The sequence below is a fragment of the Gekko japonicus genome, unplaced genomic scaffold (assembly GCF_001447785.1).
Source record: "Gekko japonicus isolate JY-2015 unplaced genomic scaffold, Gekko_japonicus_V1.1 scaffold2031, whole genome shotgun sequence".
In the NCBI taxonomy this organism is placed as follows: Eukaryota; Metazoa; Chordata; class Lepidosauria; order Squamata; family Gekkonidae; genus Gekko; species Gekko japonicus.
Genome location: NW_015159776.1, coordinates 25,460 through 51,572, shown reverse-complemented (window position 1 = coordinate 51,572; position 26,113 = coordinate 25,460). Strand labels below are relative to the sequence as shown.

The window sequence follows — 26,113 nt, the reverse complement described above, 5'->3', positions numbered from 1 at the left end:
GATCTTATGGCAGCCCCTGGACTATAAAGAGTGAACCTTAATTTAAAAGGTCACCTTACATTAAAACTAACAAACCCTTTTCCTATTTGCTAGACTCTGAGAAACACCACAGTTCCAAAAGTAATAATTCTATTCAACTCATATGCAGCCAAAAGTAGTTAGCACTACCATGTGAGGGGTGTGCTTTCAAGACAAATCTCAAATCCAAACTTGCAGATTCTTTACAGGATTGTATCAGTTTCCATTTAAAAAAAAAGACAGTAAAGGCTGTGGTCATGAGTCACTTGCATGGGTTCATATTTGGAAGCATCACAGAAAAAAACAAAACAGAAACAAAACATGTATTCCAGGCTTTTCCGGCATTGTCTACAAAATACGTAACAGTGATGACAGGAAATTATGCCACAGGACATCTTCATGGTTTTACTGAACACTTTTTACAGATTAGTTCTGATTTTTTTCTACTAAAAAAAGAAGTTATCCACTCTAAGAATTGTCATTCATGTTCTCGTTGAAACCAATTAAATTAAAATGCTATAAAGCTGCTACATGCTTCCATTCAGCTTTGAAACTTCTCAAACTGGACAACACTGGTCAAAAGCTATCAAATATCTATATTTGTTCTGGTTATAGAAGCATTCATCTACAAGACACAAACTGGTCAAGATCTGGAACAAATATGTGATATGGTTCAAATTACAGCCATCGGAGACAGACTTTTAGTATAGCATAACACTATTAAGTGTCAGATGCTGCACTGTAATGTGGTATAACTAATAAATCTAAGAACAGCTTGCTTATCTTCATGTGGAAAATAAGTTCATTACTTTTAAAACAGAAGAAACAAGGCAAGATACAAGTCTAACTATTAATTAGTTATAACTGTCTCATAGAATATAGCAAACACATTTGCAGGGAATTGTATTAATGCTAGGTTCTAAAATAAGTTTGCTTTGTAATAGCAAAGCATATTATTTGGAAACATCTGGCAGACTTGCAAGCAGGAACTGGGGAGAGAGAAAAACAGGGTCACACTTTATAACTGCTGTTCATTGAGATGTCTTCTGTGCAGGCACACGTTGGGAACTCTGCTTGTGCAGGCCAGCCACCAGAGGCTCTCTACAGCTATAATCTTTCTAATAGGCACCACGAGGGGAGCCCCTCCCCTGCAGGGGACCATCCAAGCTCTTTTCCCACTCAAACGGTCACCTGACCTGCAGGGAAGGGCCCCCTTTCCTTCAGTCCTCCTGAGCTGCGATTAAGAACAAGATACAGCAGGGTAGGAGGGAGGGAATGTGTCCCTGCATGGAACACATCTTGCTGAACAACAGTTACAGGTAAGTGCAACCCTGTTTTCATCTTCAGTTTTCTGTGCATTCCCACACTGGGAGACTAAAAAGCTCCTTACCTTAGTGGTGGAGTTATTGGAACAGGGAGTGGAGAACAGCCCTGCCCACTGCTGCATCTTTTCCGGCATTTACATCCACAGAATAGTGATGAACGGAAGTGTCTAATGATGACCACATCGCTGCACAGCAGATATCTTCCAAAGGAGTGCCCCTCCAGAAAGCTGTGTATGTGGCCTGGGCACCTGTCGAGTGGGCTCAAAGTTCCAGGGGGCACTGAAGACCCACCTTCTCATATGGCACACACATAGCCGACACTATCCACTGGGACACTGTCTGGGCAGAAGCAGCCCTCCCTTTTGAGTTACCAGAGTAACAGACAAAAAGATTCTCACTGTCTAAAAGCTCAAGATCTGTCCAAATAAAACAATAAAGATCTCTTGACATCCAAGGAGTGTAACACTTTTTCAGCTTTCAAAGTGGGAGAGGGGAAAAATACCGGGAGATGTCCTGCGTGAAGTGAAAGGCTGAAACCACTTTAGGTAGGAATCACAGGGTAGGCGGAGTAGGATGTAACTTGGTTGAAACTTGATAAATGGGTAGTCTGCTCTTAAGGCAGCTAACTCCCCTACCCTTCTGGCCAAAGTTATTGCCACAAAGAAGGCAACCTTGAAGGATAAGAGTGCCAAGCTACAGGTATTCATGGACTCAAATAGGGCTAGAATCAGTAGAGAAAGTACTACAGATAAGGACCATTGTGGAACTATGGGGGTGCTCGGGGAAAACAAATTAAGTAGCCCTTTCAAGAAGGTCTTAGATGCAGGGTGAGAAAAAAGTGTTTTATCGTGCACTCTAGAATGGAATGCAGATATGGACCTTGATAGAGGAGACCACCAACCCTGATTCCTTCAGGGACAGCAAATATTCAGAAACCAAGGGGATAGGGCAGTCTTTCACCTCCACCCCCAAGAAATGGCCCATTTAGCGAACCAGATTTCCTGGTTGAGATTCGGAGAGCACTAAGCAGTAATTTATCTATTCCATCAGAGAACTGAAGCTGAGGGTGGTCAGTAGCCATGTCGCCAGTCTGAGCATGTTCACCATGCGGTATACCAAGGGTCCCTTGTGAAGCAAATCCACTGCCTGGGGTAACTGTATGTAGTTCCCTCCTGGCATCTCTAGGAGGGCATGGAACCATGCTTGCTTCGGCCAGAATAGCACAATGAGGATTCATCATGTATGTTCATCCCTGACTTTGTTGAACTCCTTGGGAATAAGAGGAAATGAGGAAAAAGTGTAGAAGAATGCACCCATCCAGCAAATTTGAAAAGCATCACCTATGGAAAGGGTATCTGACCCCACTCTGGAGCAAAATATTGCAGCTTTCGAGTTGTTGCTGGTGGCAATCAGGTCTATGTCTGGGAAACCCCAGTGATTGAATACTGGGTGAATGTAGCTCTCCGTCAGAACCCATTCATGGTCCGAGTGCCCCATTTGGCTCAGGACATCCACTTTGGTATCGTCAGTGCCAGCTCCGTGCATTGCTTGCAGGCAGGCTCCATGCAATATAGCCAACTCCCAGATGAGGATAGCTTCTCTGCACAGGGCAAATGATGATGCAGTGTCCCCTTGAAGACTATGCCATGGCTGTAGTATTGTCCATGAGGATTTGAACAACCTTTCCCTTGATCAGCTCTGCAAAGGAGGTCAGGGTGTAACGTATAGCGTGTAACTCCAATATGTTAATGCAGAGACCTTTCTCCCCGGTAGTCCAGACATACTGCATTGTGAAGCCCCCACAATGGGCACCTCACCCAAGTAGGGATGTGTCCATGGAAATGCAAAGCCGTAGCCACCACCCCAGCTGCTGAACTATAGGCCTAGGGACAGAAAACCTAGAATTGTTGCAAGTGGAAAGACGGGTGAAACCTGTTCGGGAACCAGTACTGCAGGGTTTGCATTCTCAGGCGAGCATACGGTGTCACTGCCGTGGTGGAGGCCATGAGTCCCAACAATCTCTGAAGGAATAGAGCTAACTGAAACCCACTGTCACATAAACATCAAGTCAGAGTCTTAATGTGCAATGCCCTATCTATGGGGTGGTATGCTCTGGCACAGGTGGAATCTAGCAAGGCTTCGATGAACTGAACCCTCTCTATGGGTTGAAGGTGCAATTTCTTATGGTTGAACAATAGCCCCAACTTCTGACACATCTGCAGAATCAATTTTATCTGTGATTCAAGGGCTTCCCTGGATGGTACTGTGACCAGCCAGTCATCTAGACAGGGGAAGATGGAACATCCCTTGGTCCTAAGATAAGCTATAACCACTGGTAAGCACTTTGAGAAAACCCCGGGGGCAGTAGATGATCCAAATGTTAGGGCAGTGTACTGGTAGAACACTTGATGATACTTAAAACGCAGGAACCTGAGATGATCTGGGTGAAAGGTAATATGAAAATAAGTGTCCTGAACGTCAAGTACACAGAACCAAGCATTTAATTTCAACATCTGCAAAATTAAAGGCAATGCCAACATTTTAAACTTTGTAACTACCAGGAAAAAAAATTCAAATTTCTTAAACCTAGGATAGGTCGATAATCACCATCTTTCTTAGGAATCAGAAAGAAATGGGAGTAAAATCCCATGGTGGGCTCTGACTCTCTTACCCTTTGTATAGTACCCTTCTCCAACAGAGAGACTTCCTGCTGTAGCTCTGGAATAGCATTGTCACAGGTTTGGACTGGGTGTTGTGAGGGGGCTGCTGCTAGAACGCCAACCTGTAACCTTTGCTAATTATTGATAGGACCCAACTATCTGTAGTGATAATATCTTATCTTTGGGCTTAGAGTTCAAGGATGTAATCTCCAGGTCCAAAGATTTTGCCATTCTGACCATTTGTTTGGTATAGAGCTTAAGGTCCTCATTGGGGGGTACAGGGTCGGGATTTCCTACTGTATCATCTGGAGATGGTAATGAAGATAAGTCAGATCCAGAATTCAGAGCAATCCCTCCCTGTGCTCTTCATCAGAATCCAAGGGGAATTCTGCAGTTGAAGGGGGAACCATCTCTGTTAGGTATTCCGTTGACAGACCCCAAAACTCCCTGTGTTCAAGACCTCAAGGTAAATCATGCTGCTGCCAGACACTCCAAGAGCTGGGAATCAGGGACAAGGCTGGAAGTTGTGTGATGGAGGAGGTGGGTGAGAGACTTGTCATGAAGCCAGCGAAGCCGAGGGATGGGTAGATGCCAGAATTGGCTGAGATGACTGGCCCGGTTTCAATTCTCCCTCTGACAATGACATCGCTGGCGATGCACATAGGGACCGACCTCCATTCCTTTGGAACCGGTGTGGTATCATTTGGCTTTAGTGCAGAAGACGTCTTGGGACCCATGTGTTGCTTGTCCTTGGATGTGCTTTCTTGGACGGGGGCTCTGAAGAGCAGCATTCCACTGCTTGGGCTGGGGAGTGACTCTGAAGGGTTGGTTCGGTGCTGAGCACTGATGGAAGCAAGGTGCTGGAACGCAGGCTCGTAAGGTTCCCATGCTTAGTGGAGGACTGCATGGCCGATGCCATGGTCCATTCAGGTTGGGCAGAGGACTTAGCTGCTGGCTCCGAAGGGCTCATGAGCGCCTTCTCCCGAAGGCTTGCCTTTAGCCGTGCAGCCCTGTCAGAGCAGGCTTTGGGAGTGAGTTGTTGGCATATTTTACATGCAGCCATGTTATGGGTCTCACACAAACAAATCAGACAAAGTGCATGCTCATCCAAGCTAGGTTTTACATGCAGCCATGTTATGGGTCTCACAAAAACAAAGCAAAGTGCATGCTCATCCAAGCTAGGCATCTTGGACCTGCATTGGGAGCATTTCTTAAAGAGGGGTTTCTGCGACATGGTAAGCAAAATTGCCCCGTTGAGGATTTTTCCTGCTTGTTAAATCGTTTCTCTTTATTTGCTTTCCTTTTCTTTTTAGAAAGCTCACACAACAGTAGCTGCAGTAGAAGACGTTCTCCTTATGCGGCAGCGAAAGAGAGACTGAGGGAAAGGAGGGGGGGCCCTCTGCCCAGGTCAGGTGACTCAACAGGAAAAGATCTCAGACGCCCCCCTGCAGGGGAGGGGCTCCCCTCTTGGTGCCTACAAGAAAGAATATAGCTGTAGAGAGTCTCTGGTGGCCGGCCAGCACAAGCGCAGTTCCCAGTGTGGGAATACACAGAAGGCTGAAGATGAACCAATTTTTTTTCATACAGTGAAGCCACTTTCACCACTGCGAATGACCCACCCATTCACCCCCACACACACACCCAAGAATCTGTAGGAAAGGCTTTAACAGGAGTACCACAGCGATGTGGAAGGAAAGAAGGCCCTGTAAACCAGCACATACAGAGAAATACTGCATGCATTCCTTTTATTAATCTACTGAATCTGAAGACTGTTCATTTAAAGAGAAAACGGTGTCTAGTTTGTAATTGGGGAAGCATTGAGCAACACTGATGATAAACATTTGGAAATACAAATTCCTATTATCAATGATCATATACTCCCAAAATCATGCCTTAGCTATCGGTTGAATCCTGTAGAAAACTTCTGCTAACTGAAGGAGGTGATTTCTGCTGATTTCTTTCTTCTGCTACAGTCCTCTGACTCCCCCACTCATGCAGTTCCTAGGGATCCCCTGTCCCCTAGGAGCAGCATTTCAGGGACAAGTTTGCATGGGGGGGGGGGATTTCACTGACAGAAATACCTTCCGGTACAGCAGATTTACCATGGAAACCCAGTCTACATACCTAAATCCTCGAACACAAAATAAATTCCTGGAAACTCACAACCAGATTCTACATACTACGCTATACAGCAGGAGCAACAATAGTGTTCAGGACTGCACAGTGGGCTTTCAGTACACTTGAACACACACCATATTGAAACAGACAGACAACTGGTCCACTTAGCTCAGTACTGTCTACTCTTACTGGCAGTGGGCCTAACTTTCAGGCAGGATCTTTTCCAGCTCTGCTATTGGAAAGTCTTTTAAATGGAAATGTTAAAGAGTGAACTTGGGACCTTCCGCTGATGAAAGCATGTGCTTTATGATCCCTTCTCACTTCTTGTCTTGGAAGCTGGTTCAGCCTGCTGCTGATGGGACTACACTGTAGAAGTGAACAGGCAAACACAGATAGAAAAGATTATAGCTCCTACATTAGCATCTGAAGATGGGGGAAAACAATTCCTTCCTAGCACAGACAGTAAAAGAGTAGAATGAGATAAATGGAGCACAGCTGGACAGTGCCCATGCTTCCCTTTCACTGGATAGCACTTTAGGTGCTGCAGTGAAGTCAAAGCCTACTGGAACCAGAATTACCATAATCAAATACATCAGCACATTATGTAATATCAATAATAATAATAGGATATTCAGAGAGCACAGCCATTCTACATAAAAACAAAACATTAACCCCCAAATCTGGAATCTTTAAAACTAACGCTGCTATTTGGCTAACACTAGAACCTTCAGTTGGCAGAGGGGGTTCCAATGCTGATAAAAGAGGCTCTATCAGTCGTAGAATGAAAACTTCAAATCCAGCTTTATATTTAAACTAGAAAAGGAAACCAATACCCATCCTTCCATAAGATGATATGCTAGCTGAAAACTATATTTTCATAAAGCTGAGACTTTCAAGCAAGTGAGAATAAGAATAGTAAAAATCCACAGAAGCAGCCATAAAGATACTTTTTAAAATGTTCCTTTCATAGAGACAAATATGTCTTCAATGGACCCAGAAGGCTATGACTGCTTAGGATTGCACTGCATAGTACACACATATCATGGGGAAAGAAAAGATGATTCTAGGTGCATCTTTATCACCAAAGCTCTGACAAAAAAAGTGTGCGTGTATTTATTTCAATACTTTTTTTAAAAAAAAGTTTTCTTCATAAAATAGCTCAGTACTGGCATATATTTAGGAATAAACATGGTTGTGGGAAGAGCAGCACTTCAGCTCACACAAAGGAGGACCCAATTCCTACCAATTTCTCTCTCCAGCTGCAAGCTCTAACTCCTCTTATGCCACTCAAGTGGCTTAGTAGTGACATGCATATATGAATGTGTGTCCCCCACCACTCAGTATTCACTCAAATATTTCAACTTTTGTGACTTCACTGTTTGAGAGTTGGAACCCAGTTGTAAACTCGTAGCTGGCAGAAATTGGGAGGGGGGCATTAAGCCATCAAGCTCAAGCAGAGTACTCCCATACTTATGTACACTAATGGCTCTAACCAAAGGATGACAATGGCCTACCATCTCACATCTGGGTAGAATGTCACACCTAACGGAATACAGAGGGACTCAGCCACACACCTCTGTGTGGCAGGACGATCAGAACAACTCCAAGATGGGATGGACTTTCCCAAGGAGAAGGTATAATTTCTCTGGACACAAGGAAACAGCTCTTTTCCATCTTGCACTTCTCCTTGGATGGGCACAAGCCATGAAATAATAAGCTTTTACCGAGGGACTGCATCTCATCCATGTGTGAAGGACAATGGGATAAAGCCCTATTAAGAGAATTAAGGTGATGCTGAACTTTAAACTACTGCAACTCCAAGTAATACTAGACTGTCCTATTTAAACATCATTTTGGGTAAGTTCACAGTTTAGGGAAAGTACCTTTTGTACTCTTGTTCAGCCTGAGTGCTTGAACAGACCATGTGTTTTCTTTTAACTCATTTATTAAACTTTCTTAACTCTTGGAATGCTGTAAGCCTGATTTCTGCAAACCACACCATACCTGTTCGGTCTCATTATCCAAAGTACAGGAACAGGAAGCGTCATCATGTAAGGTCACTACCCCTGGAGCACAACAGCTCAAAAGTACAAAGTTGCCATAGGCTATCCCACACTGGCTTGCAGAAGTGAAGTGGAAGCTTTGACAACTAGGCAAAGCCTCTAAAAGGCAACACAAATCCAGAGTGCCTAGATGTGCAACTCCATCCAACACAAGATACTCTCACGAGTTAATGGAGGCTGCTGGTGATATCCAGTTTATTTTTGCTACACCCTGCCCCCCCTCCAGGAGCATGGGAAAGGGGCAGCGCTGTTGAGTGGAGACCATGGATGGCAGCAGGGTTTTTCTAAACTCTTGGGGTCCAGCCTGAAAGGAGGAAGCCTTGTACGTCTGTCACAGCACAGACTGAATTGGAAAGGTGGTGATGGAAAAGCCTCACTGCATTAGCAGAATGCTGTTCTGTAAAATTCACCCATTATGACAAAATGGTCTGATCTGTTTATGGGAAGGGGGGGGATTCAGTATGATGCCTCTTCATCTTCAAATGACAATGCTATGCAATAAAAGCTGTAATTCATGACCATTTCAGCCTTGATTCCTTTGCAAACCACGGTTGCTCTTTTCAAGGAAAAGAGGGGACAGAAAGAGCTATACCACCATGGCTATCAGATGACCTGACTCAGAGTTCCAGCTAAGAACTTCTCACTATATTACTAACAGAAATATCTTTTTTAAAAGACTGAAAGCCACAATCCAACACATCAGAACAAGATGCCATGAAATTCTTAAATGTGTTAACTTACTCTGTTCATAGAATCAAAACATTTCCTGACCAAGGATTCGACGTCATTGGGTCTATCTTGAACATTTATCCAGTCTAATAGAGAAACATTGAAAGAAGGTAGATCACTCTCTCCCAGCTCTGCTGACATTTCACTGTCCTGGACTGAAGGATTTTGACTGGCTTCCTTATTTTCATTCATTTTTTCAGAAACTGTGCCATCTAGGGTTGAATGTTCTACTGATTTGCAACATGAGGACAGCAGTGATTGTTTGTTCGTTTTAAACATGTCAGGAGAAAGCACCACTTCAGCTGACTTCTCATTCTCAGTGTCTTCACCTTCTGTCACTTCATGTTCAGCAGAAGAATCCAGCCGTTCCAAACATTCCCTGTAACTATGTCTGGTTAGGCACTCCAGCAGTGGGATCTTGGCCATTATGGAAACAGCAGCCCCTAAACTTGGAAAAAGAACATACAAAAATGCTAAGTATAAAACAAAAGCAAATGAATAGTGGCATTCATAATATAATTTTAATTATAGTCATTTTTTTGTTTTTTGTTTCAAAAGATGGATACTTCTTTCCTTATAAAATGAAAGATTGGCCCCAAACATGCCCTTGCAATTAAGCACTTCCATTCATGCAAAAAACAGGCGGAAGGGGGTCCTTCACTGAGTTCTCCCTTCTATTTCAATCCCCTGTGCCAAACACCACACAGTTCCAGAGAATGCACAAACTTCAGGATAACTTTTCAGAGGTCTGCAGTGGAAAGAGGAAGGCAGAAAGGCTATGTTCTATCAGCAAAGCACTGTGGACTATTTGTTGGTTCCATGCTGAAAAAAAATCAGATTACGCTATGTTTTTACTGTAAAATGGTGGTTACATTCATACATGAAACAGCAAACAGAATTTAGAACAAACAGCAGTTTTGTTTGCCTAAACAGGGATTTCCTATCTCTTTCTGGTTGCAGAAGCAGCCTGATTAGCCCAGTTTCGGGTAAGTTTATCAGAGCTTGGGACAGCCACAGTCTGAGCTTGGACAGCAGACCACCATAGAAGACTGGCTGCTACGCCTAGGAAGGCAGTGACAAACTCCCTTTGCTCATCTCATGCCTGGAACACCCCATGGAAGGGGTCACCATGAATCGGCAGCAACTCAGTGTCATGTTCTTCTTTTTTCAACTTCTTGAAGGAGGTCACCATGAATCGGCAGCAACTCAGTGTCATGTTCTTCTTTTTTCAACTTCTTGAAGGATCTTCTGAAACATGATGTGGGGGACTGCAGCTGGAGAAAGGAAATGGTAAGAAATAAGAGATGCTCAACCCGACTCCCATGCATAAGTGGAAATTCTTTGCATGAATGTTTGAAGCTTTACTACTATTGATCAAATAATAGGATTAGGAAAATTTTCAGAAAATGTTAATGTAAGGGATTTAAGGATAAGTAGGCAAACCACTTTTTTTTCCAAAGGTTGAAAAGTATGTTGAAACTAAGTCTTATTTATCAGCCTATATTTTGAACTTCAAAATCCTCAAAAACAAAAATAAATTGGGCAGAGACTGAGATGGCTGGTGACCATAACTTTTCAATGAAGTATAATACCAACACGGTTCTGTGTCTGTTACTATGTTTTCCATACTCACTAATACAATTAACATACAAGAAAATGTGTTAAATATATTTAAGTGAAAACTATTTCATGGACTTTTTAGCTGAGAAGAGTTTTAGGATACATTTATAAAGTATCTGTTTAAATCAAGCAAAAAATGTATCCATGTAGTCTGCAGGAGAACAAAATTCACATCCAGTAGCACCTTAAAGACCAACAAAATTTTCCATGGTATAACAATATAGCACGTGATTCATGACTATTTAAAAGATGGAGGAACTTGATATACTTCTGTAACTAGCTGCAAGGCAATACAAATGTTCAGTACAATACAAGTGAAGTGTTTTCTGCACATAAAAAACTACGTTTACTTGACATTCCGCCAAATTTGTTCATACACATTTGCATACTTCAGTACATGTCAAAACATAATCCTTTGTGCAGAACCAATTATGAAATGTACATCTTTCTTTGCATCCACACAACACAAGTTAGTTATATGGATCTTCAGCGGAAGAAACTGATATGCATTTGGGGCATCTCCCACTTTCCAGCCCATTGTTTCAGCTGGTGGCAAAACAGCTGCTGGATTGGTGTCTTGCTTCCACACCATGGCTTGGTAACATGCTCATTCACTGAAGAAGAAATCTCAGGTATGAAAAGCAATGCTTCCAGTTATCTACGCTTGTTAAACAGTTTAATTCAGGCCTCATCACAGCAGTTAGTTTCTGGTACAGAGCACAACTTGCAGAAACTTTTTGCATCCCTCAATACTTTAATTGTTAATTCTCCATTCCTGGGTTAATGGAGAATGTGACTGTTTTGGACACTTCCTGAAGTCTTCTTGCTATGTCCAGCAAAGCAAAACACTATATCACATCCTGCTATTATATAGAGAGGTTCCCCTTGGTTTGATGCAATGGCATATGCATGCGACATTTGGATGTGTCTGCCTTCATCACAGTTTACTTTGCTGAGATGCAACAGCACCAAAACATCTGTATATCATGTTCGAAGACCATGGGACAGTATAACACAAGCCTGGCATAGGCTTCCTCATTATTTGCCTGTAGCAAACAGGGTTTGGAATTTGCACTTGGACTTCCACTTGAAATCAACCAGCAGCTATGGGGTTTTTTTTTTCCTGCAGGAGCATCTATAACAAGATAATTTGAGAGGAAAGATGCTAAGTCTGCCTTGTTAACAGGCACATCTAGAAAGCCAATCCATGAGAACTCACACTGAATTTTTCCATTAGTCTGTTGCTTGAGAGTGTTTCAAAAGTCTCCTCATACCAGCCTTAATTGGTACTTCTCTGTACCAGTGGAAGAGCCTTCCTGTATTCATACAAAGTTCCATAAAAGGATCTGCAGGTGCATTAAAATTGCTGACTCCAGCAGGCTTTCCAAACAACACAACAAGGCTTTCACCTGTCTATCAGACAGAATATTTCATCAAGAGTAGCATCTGCGTAGTGGATTTGTGAACTTTTTTGTATTATTTTATTAATTTATTTATTTATCGTTGGATTTGTATGCCGCCCTCCCCGAAGGCTCAGGGCGGCTCACAAGGGGCACAAGTGCCCAAGTTAAAACATTAAAACAATACAGTAAATATAAAATACAATAAATACAGTTTGCTAAAAATTTCTTTACGGTGCTCCAGAAATACTTAGCTATAAAATTCAAGATGGGGTTCTAGAATTATTTATACTAGAAACAACAAACAGCAGTAATAACAATATATAACAGCGACAATATACATCCCTACAGCGTTGTCCTCTGCCAGGAACATCTCGCACCCCCCAATAGTACCCGCTCTGAAGATGGTCTATTTGCGGGAATAAAGGGATGGAATGATGGTCATAATGGTGGCGTAAAGATGGTGGCGGCGGCTCCTACTCAAAGGCCTGGCGGAAGAGCTCCGTTTTACAGGTCCTGTGGAACTGTGCCAAGTCCCGCAGGACCCGGATCTCTCCTGGGAGCTCATTCCAACAGGTAGGAGCCGCCACCGAAAACGCCCTAGCCCTGGTAACCGCAAATTTGATGTTTTGTGCAAGCATTATCATAGACAACCAATGTACCCATGTTTGGTAGTATTTGGGTCATCTCCTGCACACTGAGGACAGATTTTCTTAATATTGCTTATTGCCAAATCCCTTGCATCAGTGATGCTTGTCATCCTGGGCTTGACATATTGGGGGGAAAGATGGGGTTTTAAACATTTCAGTCAATAATGTTAACGGCATCTCATGGAAGCTCTTATGCAAACATGCTGAATCTCTGCAGAACTGACATACTGTTGCTTTCATCTTCATTACCCCATTTCAGCCAAGCTAGAGTGGTTTCACTGTGAATGATTTCCAACCATAAAAATTCCTTCAGTTTCTATGCAGGCCCCCAGGTTGTATGAGAAAGAGCACGTGATCGATGTTGATGCAGTTTTTGCAATTCCTGATACCAGCTATTATATTTAGCCACTCTGCACTGAGATCAGGAACAACTTTGAATTGCTGTTCCTTTTCCAGTAAAACTATCTTTCATGAATTTTCGTCTCAGCCAAGTATGTACATCTCCAATCCAAAGTGTAACTTTTACGTATCCAAAACCATTGGAAAAGTGGTTTGCCCACATTTCTTCAAAAATGCTTTATCAACATTATTTAGCATGTATCTGAAAAACTGTCCTAATCAATAACTCCAGATAGGTATCTTAACCTAAATTATAAAATATATGGCATAATATTAAATTGACATTTAAGCAGTGATACAAGCTTTATTTTTGCAGCACTTTTCCAGTGTGCATTTTCCACAGAATGTTGTCTACAAAACAATTCAGTTTTTTCAAAACACGAGTTTACAAAATGACTGGAAATTAATTAACATTATTCTTTAATTATATGTCCTAAAACCCATTTAGATGACTTGCATCTAAATCTGTTTCCACCAACAAAAGGGCAGTTTTGCCAGTTCCGCCATTCCACTACAGACCACCACAGTGCAACCAATATCCTTCCCGGAGGTTCCCCAGTAGGCATGATGAGCAGCAGAAGGATGGGATTTGTTCTGTACATGCAGTTCCAGTACTGGTACCCTGGATACAATCCATACAGAACAAGTATGAAACCCAAATCTCAAAGCTCTTAGTAACCAAGCACATAGTGGGTATTGGTCAACAGAAAGCTTTGATAAATAATTAAGTCAGTTGTTATGGAGAAGTTTATCAAACACATCAAGGGCAGCATATAGTGCAAAACAGCTTCTATGTATTTGCATAGAAATGCAACTGAGTCATCTCATAGGAAATGCTTGCATTTCTTAAGAGTACAAACCCAATTTATTATTTCAACTGGCATCCAAACCCCACAAATGAGAACTACTACTGAGTTAAATAAAATTTACTATAAATATACAAAATCATAAAACCTTAGTTTTGAGTAAAGTGACTGTGTAGAGGTAGCTTCTTATTGATGAGTCTAATGGCAAACCTACTGTGTAAGTTTCAGCTTAATATCATCTATGGACTGCAGGTAATTTGAATATGCATTTTCAAACTTGAAAAGCAGCTTTTGGTAGGAATATGTGCAATCTTCCAAATTTGCCATTATGGCAGCCCAGCCTTGGTGCTGAAGATGTTCATCATGGACGAGACCTTCACAGAAGGAACAAAGTTTCTTGGCAATCTCATACATTTCCTGCATAATAAGAAAAACAAATTAAAAATGAATAAGTTGACTCTTCAGCCATTCATATTTTACTTGTTGCAAAACTGACACAAAACAGCTGACATTTCCAGAAGATGAAATATGGAATACTGAAAACAAACTTTTACTAAATACTCACGTAGAAAAATTTGATTCTTAGGAGTTAAGGCCTTTTCCCAAAGGCAAATTTCTAATGAAATCAAACAAATTAAACACCACCAGAGTTCCAAAAGCAATGTCCTTTCCAGCTTCTGTGTTTTTCAGACACATCAGGAAAAGGCAAGATATTAGGGTGTAATGGGGAAGAGAGTGGAAGTAGCACACAGTAATTTGTGCAGATGCAAGAAAAGAGTTCAGTTACAGCAGGCAAACCATTTACACTTTTGCTCGTAATTCACACCCACTGAACTTCCCCAAGCTGTTCTTACTATGTATATATAATATATACATATTTTAAAATCAGAGGGCTACATACTGTACTGAACGCTAATTTACCAATCTCTGGAAGGGCAACTGAAGGCACTGTTGGAAAACCTCTGTCTATTTGTTCTTTGCTAATCTGTAATGAATGGGCAATGAACATATGTGAAACACAGTGAACTATAATCCTAGACACAGGAGCAGATAAATACCAAGATTTAATCTGATGCATCAAAAACATCTTTTAAGAGACTGACTACCCACTAGTCTGTTTTGTTGCTGGTGTCCCTAATAAACTGACTTCATTTGGTATGAGAAATTATCTTCCTAAAAGGCATAGAAGTCTAGATCATCCTATGAAACTGACTGGCAGCAAGCTCTGTACAAAAAGGAAGAACTTTTTCTTACAGCAAATCATTAACTTATGAAATTAATTGCCACAGGATGAAATCACCATCACCATCTTTTAACAGCTACTAGCAATGACAGCTAAAATGTTCAGAGGCGGTACACCACCAATTATTGTATCTCAAAGAAAAACAAGAGGGGATGGCTATCTCCATCATACCCTGCTTATGTTTATATGTAGCAGCTTGGTTGGCAACTTAGAGGCAGCTGCTTAGGCTTTGTGTTTTATTCAATGTGTACTAGACTCCTCAGTGGCACCCAACAAGGAAAGAACATATAACTATAGCAAAGTCAATCAGTGTTAAAACAAGCCATACAATACAAAACACAGACAGAACTTTCTCCTAACCAAGTATAAGTGATCTTGTTAGCCAGATGTTGTACAAATAAGCACTTTAATTTTTACCAGAAATCTTCTTTGAGTCACCATTAGAATGGTCAGAAATACTGCCCTATGAAGAGGAACCACCATATACAATACAAAATAAGTTTAGTATATCACAAACTATAGAGCTGTTAATATTACTGGATGATTTTATTCCCAACTTCGGCACACTAAGGCTTAATTTAATTAAAAGCATGGTTCCTGAACGAAGTATGGTTTAGGCAGGTGATCGTTCTGTTGCCAGAGGCACTGCCTTTACTCTCAGGTAGCCCCAATAGCAGGGGGATCCCACTTTCTAACCTGACCCAGAAACCCACAAAACTCAGGCCAAGGAAGGCACTCCTGGTTCTGAAACCCAGAGCTAGCCACAGCTCTGAAAAAGGGGCCCCAAAGCAAGCCTCCAGTCTTCCCCCCTCCACCCAGCAGAGATTATAAAAATGAGTTCCAGCAGGTGAAGTATCTACATTTTGTATTCAGAGGCCACCTGGCAAATAGTCCTCTTCTCTCCAGTACCTCACCCAGCCCTTTTGTGTCGTCCTGTGTCTATGTGTAAATTCTTTGTCTTTCTTGCTCTGTCCCTCAGGATACCGGGATAAACCAATAATTCATTCAAATGTTTAGCAATCCTTCCAGATGCTAATCAGGGACTCAGCCCACCTTTTGTCTATACTTGGGAGCCTTTTCAAAATACCCTGGCAGGATCATTAGTGGTCAGATAATCCATTCAAGTAGCTACCCAGCACCTGGCTTCTATTGTTAAATCCAGACCCTGCCTCTCTGGAAGCTCATTGGTCACATCTAGGCCTTGCCCATCCTGACTCATCATTGGTCCAGGAAATCTATTGTTCTCATCTGAGACCAGCCCCCAGGTCTGCGCTGGGTATATCCCAACATGGTCTCAGACCGTGTGTTGTCTGCCATGATGCAAAATGGCAATCCACCCCTGAAACCCTCTGGGTTTTAGGCCACCATCCTTTCTTCATGGACCTCTGCACATCTGAACAGGTAGTATCACCCCATATCCCCTCCATTAGCTATCAATCACCTCTGCTTCCTTAGGTCTGTATTGTGTGTGTGAATGTTTAATTACTGTTTGTGCGCTTGAGAATATGTAGTAAAGAAATCCTTATTTTAGCCAACCAGGCTCTTTGTCTATTCCTGGGTTCTCGGAAATTCTAACTCTGGTATACACAAGTCTGATCCTATAGTTATGCCAACTGCATATTAATATCATAATTCCCCAATCTTTTATTAAATAATAGAGCAATTTGGCTAACAATTCAAATGTGGAACACCCTGCTAACCACAGTTAATTAGGATCTGTAGTATCAGGATCTGAAACCAGGGTTTTAACCTGATTTATTAACCACATTGAAGTTTAACTACAGTTTTTCATGATGTACGAGTGCAGACACCCCAGCTTGTTCCTTGCTTCAGCTTTACACACTTTCTGGGCTACAGAAACACCTGGACAGAGCAGCTTTAAATCAAAACCTCTCTTGCTTTTCATCACTTTTTCATGGATAATGGCAAAGTTTGCCAAGGCAAATGAGGATTTCAATGACTATCTGCAAGGTAGCCACAGTTAAAATAAAACATGGTTTCACATAACATCTGAACTAAATTCTGCTCATCTGTTTGAATGCAGCCAATTGTTAGAGCTTCTGATGTTGCTTACCACAGCAAGCTGTGTCCGTGAAGCTACCGTGTGAAAAACTGCAGGCATCATAAGAGATTCTTCGACTTTTAATTCCATCTCATTTTCTGCTGAAAATGTCGTTTTGGGGATAGCTGGAGGACGTTCACATAAGATCATTTCTTTGTTGAAGAGAAAAATTGGGTTTGTGTCCTGTATTAAAATAAAACCTATTATTTCCCGTTTCTTTCCAGACTCTTTCTGACAAGAATGAAAACAAAATTAATATTTACCGTTCCAGCGCTGTAACTACAAACTTTCCTGTCAGCTGCCATACACTCCCCTCCATTGACAACCAGCACCTGATGTTGAATAGCAATCTTGTACTTGGTTTGAATTGCTTGTTTAAGGTCGGCAACACTAAGATGATAAAAAGGTTGAGTTTCATCCACTGCTATTTTACAGAAGTTTTAAACCTCATTTATGTAAACACTAAACATCAGGTACCCAAACTTATCAGTGGCAGAAAGTGACTTCACCTTGTTTCTCCAATAGCACTGACATTCTATCCTTAGCCGTTTTAGTAGAAGCACAAGACAATTTCTTGGTCTTCTTTCCTTAAACAGCTAGCAGCAGAAGATGAAAAATCTCAAGCAAAGCTCTACAAATATTTACAGGATGTCATCTATATAAAGAGCAACAGAGAAGTGTACTTATCCCATAGTTTTTGATGCTCTTTTAGTACTACAAAAAAGTGGTAAAATTACATTTATAAGCACCTTCTGACAACAGTTTTGCTTTAAATTTCAATTCCAGACATCGAGTTGCATCCAGCAATCCATCATCTAAAGGCACTGATGACTCTGGACATTCAGTTTTTCCCCTCCTCCCCAGAAGCCATTTCAAACCCAATAAAAGTTGACCACTATCAAAAGGTAGTTATAGCTGTAGTCTCAGAGCTTTTATGCAGTGCTTGGGAAACATCCACAATTTATAAATTAACTTGGAGATAAAGGATAAGTCAGTCTTGATATTAACTTAGCAACAGACTTCACATAAAAATCAGATGAGAATATCTTACTTTTGTACTGCAAGTTCTGTATCAAACGTAAGGGTGGTTCCAGTGTTGACCAGAAATACATATAATTTCATGGTGACTTTTTTAGGCTCCTGAAGTTTATACCTTTGACTCTCTATTATTTAGGAACTGTAAAGAAAACAAAGCATTGGTTTCATGAACACGTCAAAAAAATCACTGTCAATTTAAAAGCACAACTTAAGGCACAAATCAGAATTTCTGTGTTAAAGACCAAGGAATCTAGATGCACAGTTATGCCCTAAACCCTGCAACAGTCACTGACCAAAGACATAGAGCAGTAATATGTGCACATGGAATGGTGTATGTGCCTTTACAAAGAGTGATGACCACATCCTGGATCTGTAAGGGATCAGAGATATTGGTGTGCTACTCCAAATCCAGCAACTGGCATGCAGTCAGAGGACTTATGAGGCCATTTAGCAGCCAGTTTTGCTAGCCTCTTCTAACCTCTAGAGTGTTGCATACAGAATCCATGTCTTCTAGTACTGTTTTTGTTAGCAGCCCATATTATAGAATTATCTCTCCTCCCTACCACCACAAACACAGCCAAAAACAACTACGAGGCTTCACTTCTGGTGTAGACTGAGCAGGAGTGACCTACATACAAGAACTATCACAGACCCATGCCTTTATGGAGATGTGGGTGGTTTACACAAGGTTCTATATGTGCTGACCCTGGGGGAAGAATACAGGTGGAATCTACTGACTTTACAAGCCTAGGTGTATGCATCTAAGACTCTACAGCCTCTTTCCATGCAGTCACAGGACTGGATTATTCCCTTAACACATCTATAGTCTTTTGGATGTGTCTGAGACATGTATAAATTATATCTTTATCCCCCCGTCTTCAGCTTTCTCTCCCCCTTACAGCCTCTACACAGGAAAACTATGGCCCACTTGTGGTGGCTGCCAGTCCAAGCTGCACAGCAGGGAACCCACAAGGACTTGCAGGGGGCATTTCATGTTCCCATTTATCCCCCTCCCAACACTATTTCCTCTTTCCTCCTCCTGGCAACCCCCATATTCTCACCTTTCCCCAATTCTTTTTCTTCTTCCCACCCACTCTTCTACCCTTTATCTGTCCATCGTCTTTGACTATCCTGGTATTTGTTTACTTCATTCATACCTCACCTTTCTCCACAATGAGAACTTAAAGCAGTTCACATCATTCTCCTCTCATCCATTTTATCAACATAATGTAACATTGAAACTTCCGGTTTATGGTGACACGCTGGTAGACGCACCTAGTCAGAAACTACACCTAGTCTGAAACTACAAAAAAGACGGAGCAAACAGCTGAGAAAGTAAAGGAAATAGATGCCAACTCTAGAAAAGTCAAGAAAAAGGTGCAAATGCTGGAAAGGAAGCAAGCCTCGGATGAATCTCAACTTTTACAACTGCAAATGGAGAAAGCTAACCTGGTCCTCCGGTTCCAAGCAAAAGACGAGAATCTAAAGCAACTTTTGAGCGATGCATTAGCTCCAGTTACAGACTTAAAAGCGGAATACCTTATAAGCGAAATGGATGTGGTCTATAGGGCCTATTCCGTCTACATTAAGAAAAATAATCTGCCTGGAGAGATAGTGGTTAGATTCTCGAAGAGACACATGAGGGATTCTATCCTGAAAGCAACCACAGCAGGGGTCATTTCGTAGAAAAAGAGCTAGGGGGACTCATTAGCATAACTCATTAGCATATGCCACACCCCCTGACATCAGGGGCCCGGCAGTGGACCTGCAAGGCCAGCGGGAGTGCGAGGAAGCCCCGTCAAGGCCCTCCCTGGCCCCAGGCAGGCATGGGTGGGGAGAGGCAGGGAGGAAGCAACTTACCCTCCCTCTTCTCCTGCCTCCTCCTGGCTGAATGAGGGCTGGAAGCGGGGCAGCCGGAAGCAGGGGGCGGGGCTTCGTCATGTGCCCCGCCCCCTGCACCTCACCAGGGGGAACTGCGTTCCCCCCCGAAATGAGCGTGAGTTCCTGAGACTGCAACTGGGAGAACCAGATGAGGACGCTAAAGAAGATGATGACAGCAAATCTAGCGGTGAACTGGACTCTGTGTCTTCCAGCGAGGATTCTGCTTCAGAAAAGGGGGCAGCTGCCCCTAAACAAGAATACCAATTGAGGATTAGAAAAGATAAAGCAAAGTGAAGGCTGAAGGACTCTGAATGGTGCCTTAAAATATTTGATATAAATGATGCTCTTGGGGTTGTCTTTAAACAGTTAAAAATGGTTAAAAAGATAAATAATTTAGCTTAATCGACTATGTTCAATGCATTGTAAGCATTGTAGACTAACACTTATATAAGCTGATGTAATGATCTCCTATTCTTGGGGTTTTAGTTATTAGTGGTTTTCTTTCCTGTCTCCTTAGATGTAGATGTTCCCTCCCTATTTTTTCGTTGTAGTTTGTAGTTTATAGAAAATGCAATAAAAATCCCCTCCGGGGGGCTTAAAAAAACCAAAACATAATGTAACATTACACAGAGTGCATGTAACTGATGCAAGATCACCCAGTGAGTTTTCACAGCACAGTGGGGATTCAAACTTGAAACTCTACCCACTACACCATGCTGCCTTTTGTCAGGTGGCTGCCGTTGAACAGTAGCAAGCAGTCAGGGCTGGGTAAGTCATGCAAGTTGCTTGGTGGTTGCTGCTGGGCCTGGCCCCAGTAATGTTCTCCCTCAAAGGCCAGAAAAGCCCTGGTAAAGCCCCTGACTCCTCTCTCCCCACCTCCTCCTGTGAGACCAAGGCTGGAAAGCTGGCTGGAAACAAGGCTGGAAAGTTGTGGTTGCCTACCAACGGCCTCTGAAACCATTAGTTTCTTAAAGCTACAGGCATTGCTTCTATTTTTTTAAACCAACAACCACAGATCATGTGTAGTTTTTAAGACTTCAGATTTTTCTGTAAGCCTGGGCTTTTCTCAGGACTGTCTTGTCTGTTCAAAGTTTCAAAAATCTATTACAATAAAACAAAGTAACAGAAAGCAGAAGCAGCAGTCAGCCATAAAAATGATTTCTAATTAAACAGCAATCAAATGCTACCAAAGACCTATTTAAAAAAATCAGTGCTGGATAATGGAAAACAAAGGTGATAAGAAGAAGAAGAAGAAGAAGAAGAAGAAGAAGAAGAAGAAGAAGAAGAAGAAGAAGAAGAAGAGGAGATTGGATTTATACCCCGCCCTTCACTACCCAAAGGTGTCTCAGAGCAGTTTACAAACTCCTTTCCCTTCCCCTCCCCACAACAGACACCCTGTGAGGTGGGTGGGGCTGAGAGAACTCTGACACAAACTGCCCTTTTTCAAGGACAGCTGTGTCAGAGCTTGTGACTGACCCAAGGTCACATCAGCAGGTGCGAGTGGAGGAGTGGGGAATCAAACCCGGTTCTCCCAGATTAGAGTCTGCACACTTAACCACTACACCAAACTGGCTTATTACAAACTCTGTATTACAAACTCTGGCTGCCAGTGCTGAGCTAATGATGTTCCTTGTGGCCACTCACCTTACCTCTGAAGATATGGTCAAGGAGAGCAGGGCTTCAATGGAAGATACCAGGGGTCATATGGGAACAGGTGGGGTTTGCCAGTTACATAGAAGCCTCTTGTGTATTATCCCATTTAATGAATGAAGCAAACAATACCCATCCTACTGTACCATATCTCTTTTTGAGTGGAAGGAGAAAGAACCAGGGAAAGGCTGGAAAAGGGCGGAAAGAGAAGCAGAAGGCTTCTCTGCCTCCTTCAGCCACACACCCCCACCCACCCTATCATAAATTTTCACAGTTCCACTCGTAACTTTCTGATTTAGTTTTACGTAAGTCTATCATCTTAGTACTGATTTATATTAGCTGCACATAACTAATGAACTGGTAAGAGGTGGCAGAATTTTTTCTTTTAGAATAAACTTATATATCAAAATTCAGATTTATGAATTACTGCAAATGTTATAACAAACCATATTTTTGAAAGATTCATAGTAAAATCATTTTAAATTGATTAAAATCAATGGCAGAAACCACAAACTTGGTACATATCATTTCAACCAATTTGCCTTCTTCTGCAGAGCAGATGCTAAGAGAAAATCAACAGTGCTTCTCAAAACAGAATTTCCCCCCCATAGGCCCACTGTGAGGTATTATATCATTCTTCCACTTATTTACTTTTATTTATTTATAATTTCTCTTTGTGAATTGCTCTGCCCCTGAATGCTCTGGGCTCTGAGCGATGAACAACAGTAATAATTTACATCAAGATAAAATACACCAAAATAAAACAGTTCAATAGTAGTCAATTTAAATAAAACCATTCACAATTGGTGTTTCTTAACTATGTCACCGCTCCCTGTGAACAATGGGACAGAACTGGGGAGGGAAGGAGGGGGTGGAGGGGAGAAGGAAAGGGTGTGCCAGCCAAGTTGGTATCCATCGCTGTTTTCAACCAGAGGCCTGGAACATCTCTGCCTTACAGGCCCTGCGGAACTGCATCAGGTCCCAGAGGGCACAGATGTAATTCAGCAGAGTTCCACCAGGCAGGGGCCAGGGCTGAAAAGACCCTGGCCCTGGTCGAGGACAGCAGGAGGTCTTTTGGAGCGGGGGACCATCAGTAGGTTGTTTTTGGCAGAGCATAATGCTCTTCGGGGGACATACTGGAGGAGACAGTACCAAAGGTACACAGGCCTCAGACAGCTCAAGACCTTAAACGTCAGTACCACCAACACCTTGAATCTGATCCGGTACTTCACTGGAAGCCAGTGCAGCTGGTGCAGCACAGATCGAATGTGTGCTGAATGTGGCATTTCTCTTAGGACTCGCACCACTGCATTCTGGATCAGTTGGCGTTTCTGGATCAGTCTCAAGGGAAGGCCAGCATAAAACGAGTTACAGTAATCCAATATGGAGGTGACTGTTGCATGGATTACTGTGGCCAAATCGGAGTGGGACAGGAAAGGGACCAGTTCCTGCACTGGGTGTAGATGAAATAACGCCAGCTTTGCAATATTTGTGATCTGGGCCTCCATAGACAAGGAGGTATCCTACTTCAAAAACTTAAGTGAGTGATTACTGGGGTTACACACGGCCCTGTTTGAATAGTCAGGAGACAGCTGTTTGTTTTAAATAAAAGGCATCAGACCATCAAGATTTAGAAAAAATTATGACAAATGCACAAAATAAGCTATTTTGAAGCATATGTGACAAGCCTTAACCTGAATCCTTACTTCCCTGAAGGGGGGAAAAGGGTACCTTCAGGTACTGCATGGAGGTACAAGGGTCTTTCCAAGCGGCTGGATTGCAAAACCTCTTCTTTTCCTCATTTGACTTTGGCAAGAGAATGAAATTTCTATTAAACACGAAGCATCAGAGACCTGTAAGCGGGAGAAAAACAATGAAGTTGTAATTACTTTTTCAATTAAGGGCTTGCCCAGCACAGAAGTTGTTTCTTGTTATCATGTTAAAGGAAAGTGTGTGCATGCGCACACGCACAAAGACAAGTTCTACAGTTACTCAAGTGTGCGAATCCTGTTGTCTTCCAGACTGCTATTTACAGAAGTAGGGATCACTCAGGGGAACAGAACAGTCCTTGTCAATATCACACTTGTCAGTATCAGCTTCTGCACTGGAAACTCAAAAACTTTATCTGAAGACAACCTCACCTCAAGGAACTATGTGCCAAGAACAAGGTCCACACACAAGGAGCAGGCAGTCAGGAAGCTGATAAAGCAGTGAAGCTTAACACCACGGAGACAAGGTCACACAGTGCTTAAAAGGTAAGGACAAGGACTTTTTTTGGCTGGAAACAAAATAAGCCAACAGAAATAATAGAGTAGACAAGTGAGGACTCACAAAAAACTTGCAGAGAGGGTACATTCCTTCCTGCTCTTTGCTTTCTTCCCTCTTCCTCCTTTTCTAACAATCTTCCCCTTCTTTCTCCTCCTTCCCCTACCTGTCAGCCTACCCCCATCTCTGTCAATCTACCCCCTTCTCTGTTAACCTACCCACCTATTGCCACCATTTCTCCCATTCCCCTTATCTGTCAATTTACTCCCATCTCTTTTGCCCTCCCCACGTTTTCTCCATCAGTCTACCCAACCCTTGCTGCTCTCCCTACCTACCCATCCACCCCAGTACTTCACTCACACCCACCTTTGCAGCAATCCCCACCTACCCCCCACCCTTGGCATTCAGTCACCCCCACTCTTGCTGCTATCACCATATACCACCACCCTTGGCACACTATGCCCCCACCTTTTGCATTCACTCACCCCACCTATGCTCTCTTCCCACCTCCCCCACCCCTTGGCATTCACTCACCCCTGCCATGGGTTTTTTTTAATTAAAAAAATCAGATTTTTCTGCACACCTGGGGAGCGCCCCAAGTGTACAGAAATATATGTTTAGCCTCCACATGGCCCCAATTGACAGATTTAGAGATCTGCAGATCATGGTCACAGATGGCTAATAGCATATAAATATGGCAAGACCTGAGTGAAAGACAAGGCAGATTACACTAACTGCAGATATGAGGTAGAAATAAGGGGGGGGGGGAGCTATGTTTTGTTTGTATAAGAGAAAGAAAAAGAAAACGACTTTTAAAAACATAGTCAAGGACCCACACACTTTCTGCCTTATCTATAACTCCATCAAGGCCAGCACTAGCAAAAATAAAGCCTTCAGCAACTCTTGGATGATTCAAGCAGAGACCTTTCCCAGGCTTGCTTTTTAACAAGAGATGTTGGAAACTGCACCAAAAAAAAATTAATGGAGGGCAGGTGTATCATTGGCTACCAGCCAGGATATCTACTGCCAAATACAGAAACAGCATACCTTTGAGACACAGTTCCTGACTAAACTAGCAACTATAATACTTGATCATTCCCAGCAAGTGAGATGTCACAGAATTATAATGCAATGGACTGAATACTATGTACTTTTTAAAAGTTTTATATACCAAAAGTACAGAAAGTACATACAAAAAGAAAATATAAAAGAAAGATTATTTATTTGTATGTTATAATTTAGGCAATCAAATGTCAGTTGTGGATGTTTTCATTTTGTCAAATAAAACATTTAATTCCTTAGTTATTTTCTTTATACTATGGGCTTCTTGTAATGAAGATATGTTAACTGGTACAAGAACTTTTGTGGGGTTTTATCCATCCAGTCTTGGTTCTGGGTATTAGCCTAGATTTCCAATCTTTGGCAAATGTTAATCTAACAGTGGTTATCAGATAAAGAGCACCATAAGATGTTTATAAAGCCTTCGATACACTTTCACATCAATTTTTATGGACAGTTATGGCTAAACATGGGATCAGTCAAACAATTATACAGGCAATACAATAGATATATAGAGGAGGTAGTTAGAATTAATGGGGAACATACTCCACAATTTTCAATTCAGAGAGGAGTAAGGCAAGGATGTCCACTTTCCCCATCCCTCTTTATTATGGCTATAGAACAACTGGCCCAACGTATTAGGAATTCTGGAAGAATAGAGGGCTGCCATTTAGGTAAGGAAGAAGTTAGATTAAACTTGTTTGCAGACGATATGATTATAGTTTTATCTAACCTGAAAGAAGGGATGAAAGAAATAAAAGTTATATTGGAAGATTTTGAACTAAACTCAGGATTAAAAATTAATATGACAAAATCAGAAATAATGTATATGAATGTTAAAATGGAGGAAAGGAGAGACATACATAAGTGGACAGGAATAGGCTTAGGCGTCAAGAAATTTAGGTATTTAGGAATAGATATAGTTAAAAATATTAACAAGATGGTAGAGAAGAATTATAATCGAGTATGGAATGTAATATTGAAAGAAATGAAGAGATGGGGAAGGAAGATGTTAACCATAACAGCCAAGATTAATACGGTGAAAATGTTTTGGGTTTCAAAACTCTTATATTTGTTTCAAACGATCCCTTTAGAGATTCATAAACAAAAAATTAACAGTTGGAATG

The 26,113-nt window shown here is 41.9% G+C and overlaps 1 protein-coding gene across 1 annotated transcript in view; it reads right to left on the bottom strand.

Moving 5' to 3' along the window:
* The window catches only part of RB1CC1 (RB1 inducible coiled-coil 1), a 120,300-nt gene that overhangs the window by 76,202 nt on the left and 17,985 nt on the right, over nt 1-26,113 (bottom strand). Inside the window, exons 2-7 of the mRNA XM_015406869.1 lie at nt 23,394-23,515; nt 18,145-18,270; nt 17,357-17,483; nt 17,106-17,276; nt 14,003-14,205; nt 8,926-9,361 (exon numbers count right to left, since the gene is read on the bottom strand). Coding sequence (XP_015262355.1) covers nt 8,926-9,361; nt 14,003-14,205; nt 17,106-17,276; nt 17,357-17,483; nt 18,145-18,215 — 1,008 coding nt within the window. The 5' untranslated portion in view covers nt 18,216-18,270; nt 23,394-23,515. The remainder of the gene's footprint in view (nt 1-8,925; nt 9,362-14,002; nt 14,206-17,105; nt 17,277-17,356; nt 17,484-18,144; nt 18,271-23,393; nt 23,516-26,113) is intronic.